General features: G+C 42.4%; 1 protein-coding gene across 2 annotated transcripts; it reads left to right on the plus strand.

The window, feature by feature from the left end:
* Positions 1 to 1,474: 1,474 nt before the first annotated feature.
* LOC139351476 (immunoglobulin kappa light chain-like) lies at positions 1,475 to 3,092 on the plus strand. Of its 2 annotated transcripts, XM_070993406.1 has the most exons (5): positions 1,475 to 1,537; positions 1,641 to 2,330; positions 2,471 to 2,602; positions 2,681 to 2,724; positions 2,840 to 3,092. In XM_070993406.1, the coding sequence occupies exons 1-5, from the start codon at positions 1,495 to 1,497 to the stop codon at positions 2,966 to 2,968; spliced, it is 1,038 nt and encodes a 345-aa protein (XP_070849507.1). In that variant the 5' UTR covers positions 1,475 to 1,494; the 3' UTR covers positions 2,969 to 3,092. The 2 variants fall into 2 exon arrangements, with proteins under 2 accessions (XP_070849507.1, XP_070849506.1); XM_070993405.1 differs by having other exon boundaries at positions 1,495 to 1,537; positions 2,681 to 2,962.
* The last annotated feature ends 1,021 nt before the right edge of the window (positions 3,093 to 4,113 follow it).

A 4,113-nucleotide genomic window follows, 5' to 3' on the forward strand; every position in this document is an offset into this window, starting at 1 on the left:
ACAGTTGTCATTTACTCAAAACTGCATCTGGACCCTGGAGCCTGTGCCTTATTGGTTTGTTAGTTCAGCAATGTTTGTCAATTAGCATTTCTTCTTTAGTCATTTCATATTTTGCCCTGCCTGCTGCTGCAGTTATTCCTTGCCTGTATTATTAGTCTGGATTCAGCTTCAGTTATTAAACCTCTTTTTGTCCTTCAACCTGCATGCTTCCCTGCAATCGGCTGGCGACCGGTTCAGGGTGTACCCCGCCTCTCGCCCATTGTACAGTAGCTGGGATAGGCTCCAGCCCCCTGCAACCCCGAAAGGGATAGGCGGTATAGATAATGGATGGATGGAACCTGCATGCTTGTGTAACCTGCATTTGCGTTCAACTCTTGCTTCCCTGCACCCTTACATGCACAGCAGTGTGACAGTGTTGACCACTCACAATGGAAAAAAAAATGCACAATAGCTGGAGTGGCATTTTTAATTTTTATATTTTATTGCACAAAAAGTGAGGAGATGTCAAATTTCAGTTTAAAGGTTGAGGTATGTTGAGGTATCCTCCCATGAGTGGCAATCTAATGGGACACAAAACAACACGGGGTGTGGTACATATACACAAGTGTAATGCAAATGGACAGGAAGCCAGTCTCTCTCAAAGGGTGAAATTTGAGATTCTACCTCCCAGCCCTCTTCCTCCTTATACAGCAATTTTTCAGCATTTGACTTGCCATTGAGGGCTAGCCATAAGCAAAGAAAAAAGGAACAGTAGTAGAGAGCAGTAATGCCACACTGAATTCCATATAATTCACTAGAATAAACACCAAAAGAAGAACAATGGCTCTGTGCAACATGTCAGTCTTGTCTTTATATGTGGTTTCCTCTAAGGCTTCTGATGATGTGTACACACTGTGTTGTCCCATTAAGCAGAAGTACCGGAACAAATGTCATGTCTGACCTGAGGGACAGAATCTCAGTGAAAGACCAACCACACGCCATGATCATAAGTTATCAACATTATCTTTATAGCGCATCTGATGGGTTAGATCATGTGATCTGATTGCTGTTCTGCATCCCTCCCACACACTCCCTTTCAACCTACATTTAAACAGACACATCCCTGAAAACAAAAAAAATCAAATCTAAATCTGACAAGCAGAATGACAGACATGGCTGAAGAATACAGCATGTTTTTCCATCAAAGCACTGTGTGCACTGTGGAGAACAAACGCTGACAGGCAACAGCCGCTACACCTCAAAATGGACTTGAGAGAATTTCCTTTTCTTGGTATTCAAACTTATCACACTTTCTGTCCTCCAGAGCACAACAGCAATGACGCAACCAAAAAGATCCCAATAGCACATCTGGTCACCTGATCAGGCTCTTGCAAAAGAACAATTTGCTAGTCTGACTCTAAACCAGTGAGCTTAGCCAATCACCACAGCCTTCGTCTTCTATAAGAGCTGGGTGCATCCGTCGACACACATGGTACAGGCTGCAGAGCTTCAGGGATGATGCTACTTTGCATTTTTCTTGTGCTTCTCAGTGAAATCTGTGAGTATTCTACAGCGCTTTTCACTGTTTCTATGTGCATGCATATCATTTTGAGTGAGGTTTTAAAACTATAGATAAGAAAATTTTGTGCATTTCTATGCAGGTCAGGTGCTGGCGGTTGACAACACGTCAGGTATAATTCAAGACAGCGGGGTCAGAACAGCTGTAGTTGGGCAGACGGTGACCTTGAAATGCGCTTGTCGAGATAATGCTGTAACTTTCTTCTCTTGGTACCAGCAAACCTTGGGAGGCAAACCCCTCATCATATCAACTCGGATGAGGCACAACGCAGAAGCAACCATCAACGCCCCGTATAAAGACAGGTTTAAGGTCACAGCAGAAAGTCAAACAGGCATCAACGATCTCACAATCTCACACGTTAAACTGTCGGATACAGCAACGTATTACTGTGGGATTTTAGAATTCAACACCATTGAATTTGGACAAGGAGTGCTCCTTAATGTCAAAACGTCACTGTCCAACAATCAAACTGTTGTCTATCAGCCAGCGTGGGAAGCACATCGGTTAGGAGAATCTGTGAATTTGAGATGTACGGTATACGCTGACAAGTGTGCAGGGGAGAAGAGCCTCTACTGGTTCAGACACGGTGCGGCACAGCCCGCGATCATGTATCGCAGTGTGGGACAATGTGTGAATGAGTCTCACGTGAAAAATTGCACTTTAAACCTCACCATAAAATCCATGAACTCCTCTGATGCGGGGACGTACTACTGTGCTCTGACCTCCTGTGGGGAGATTGTGTTTGGAAATGGAACAAGACTAGAGATTGCAGGTAGGCGATAAAAGCTGGTATTGTTTTTCCACCCTGAGCAAGTCAGAAAAAGCCCTTACATTTACTATATGTGTTGTATAATCATAAATATAAATATGTAAAAGGAACATGAGATGTGTTTTCTCTTGACTGTATGTTAGGAGATTCCATCAAAGCCCCCCCTCTCCTGGTGTACTGCCTGAGCGTGGCGTTTGTGGTTTCCATCATCCTGCTCCTTGCCTTGTCTTCCGTCATGTACAAGTTGAATAAAAAGACATGCTCTGTCTGCAGAGGTAAGATTTTCAGAATAAACACATTTCATTTTTGTCTGCGTCGACTTGGCTTGACCATTCATGTGTTTTGATATACAGGAAAGGTTTCTCATCTGACGTGTCCTGCAGCTTCTGATGTCGTGGTAAGCGAAATAAAAATGATTGAAGACAGACTTATTACTCCAGATTCCCAAAGTAAGATTTTAATACCACCTGTTGTATGTTTTTTCACACTTTACCTTTGTTGTTTTACATTAGCAGAGCCAAGACGAGGATGTTGTCCATTATGCTGCTCTGAATATGAACAAAACCAGTGTGCGACAGCGGCAAGAGGAGAATGCAGAAAGTGTTTGTGTATACTCAAGAGTAAAGTGTAGAAAACAGTGACAGTCTTTTACATTCAACCCCTACAATGTGCTATCTGTCTTTCCTGTCATTCACTCGCTTCACACTTCACATGATTAAATGTATAACATGCAATAATGAAGCAAAAATAAAAGTTTTTTTTTGTAAGATGTGTTTGTCATACTTTCATCTAAAATATGGTGCAGGGTGTGCAGTGGTCACATGGGTCAGCATGCAGCACAAGGCTGGATACAAATATAGCACGCACATGAAAATCCCCTCAGACCTATAAATATATTCCTCGTCAGAAAAGTAAGCACAGGTTGCACCGTTTCAATCTACAGCCGGCTCTCACCATTTACCTTTCACCGCTGTGGTGAGGGAGGTGTGAACCTCAGAGTGTAAGTTTCCATTGGTGGAAACACAGGTCCCAGCAGAGCGTGAAATTTTGTTCTCTCAGAAATGTGTTGACCAGCCTATAGTTTCCATGCCACCGCGAGTCTGATCTTTATCTTTATGAAGCAAGTGTCACGTCTGAGATCCAGAAAACAAGCTTCAGCCATGATAAGAAAACCTAAAAGCAGGCGGTGCTGTGTCACTGAAATGAAGTGAGAATTAACACCTACATCTCCAACAGTCCAGATTTAGTGAAGCTTTCAGGTCAGATCAAAATGTTGTTTGAGTCATCTATATCGGTTTAACTTTAACAAATTCAGTTCCCTAAAACTCACATGAACCCTGAACTTGACCCAGGTCTGCACTTTTTAGGAAACTCAACATAATGATATGAGCAGATTGTGCAACATCAACTTATTGCACAAGAGGACACACAGTATCATGCAGGTCCACAACTTGTATGAAGATCCCACATGAGGTTTTATGGTTGACAAAGTGCACCAGGTCACATTAGACAGAACACACAGACACATGAATCCACCACTATAAAAAGACTAAAGAAGAAATGTTCCTTCACTGCAATTAAAAATCAGAAACTGCATGCAAAATGCAACAAACATGCTACTATCACAAGGTCAGCATTAAATTGTATGCGACCTAAAGTCAGTGAGAAACAAAAGGTCGAGATACACTAAACAGTAAATGGGAGCAAGGTCAAGAGGAAGGGAGGAAGTCCCTCCTCTTCACAATGTGTTTTATCCACAATCAGTTGTGCAGCATTTCTTAAGACA

This window comes from Chaetodon trifascialis, chromosome 23 (assembly GCF_039877785.1).
Source record: "Chaetodon trifascialis isolate fChaTrf1 chromosome 23, fChaTrf1.hap1, whole genome shotgun sequence".
Lineage (NCBI taxonomy): Eukaryota > Metazoa > Chordata > Actinopteri > Chaetodontiformes > Chaetodontidae > Chaetodon > Chaetodon trifascialis.

Bases quoted from the DNA above. Each gene is read 5' to 3' on its own strand.
- LOC139351476 (XM_070993405.1), top strand. From the start codon at position 1,495: ATGATGCTACTTTGCATTTTTCTTGTGCTTCTCAGTGAAATCT. The intron at 1,538-1,640 runs GTGAGTATTCTA...ATTTCTATGCAG, and splicing joins TGTGCTTCTCAGTGAAATCT to GTCAGGTGCTGGCGGTTGAC. The intron at 2,331-2,470 runs GTAGGCGATAAA...ACTGTATGTTAG, and splicing joins AACAAGACTAGAGATTGCAG to GAGATTCCATCAAAGCCCCC.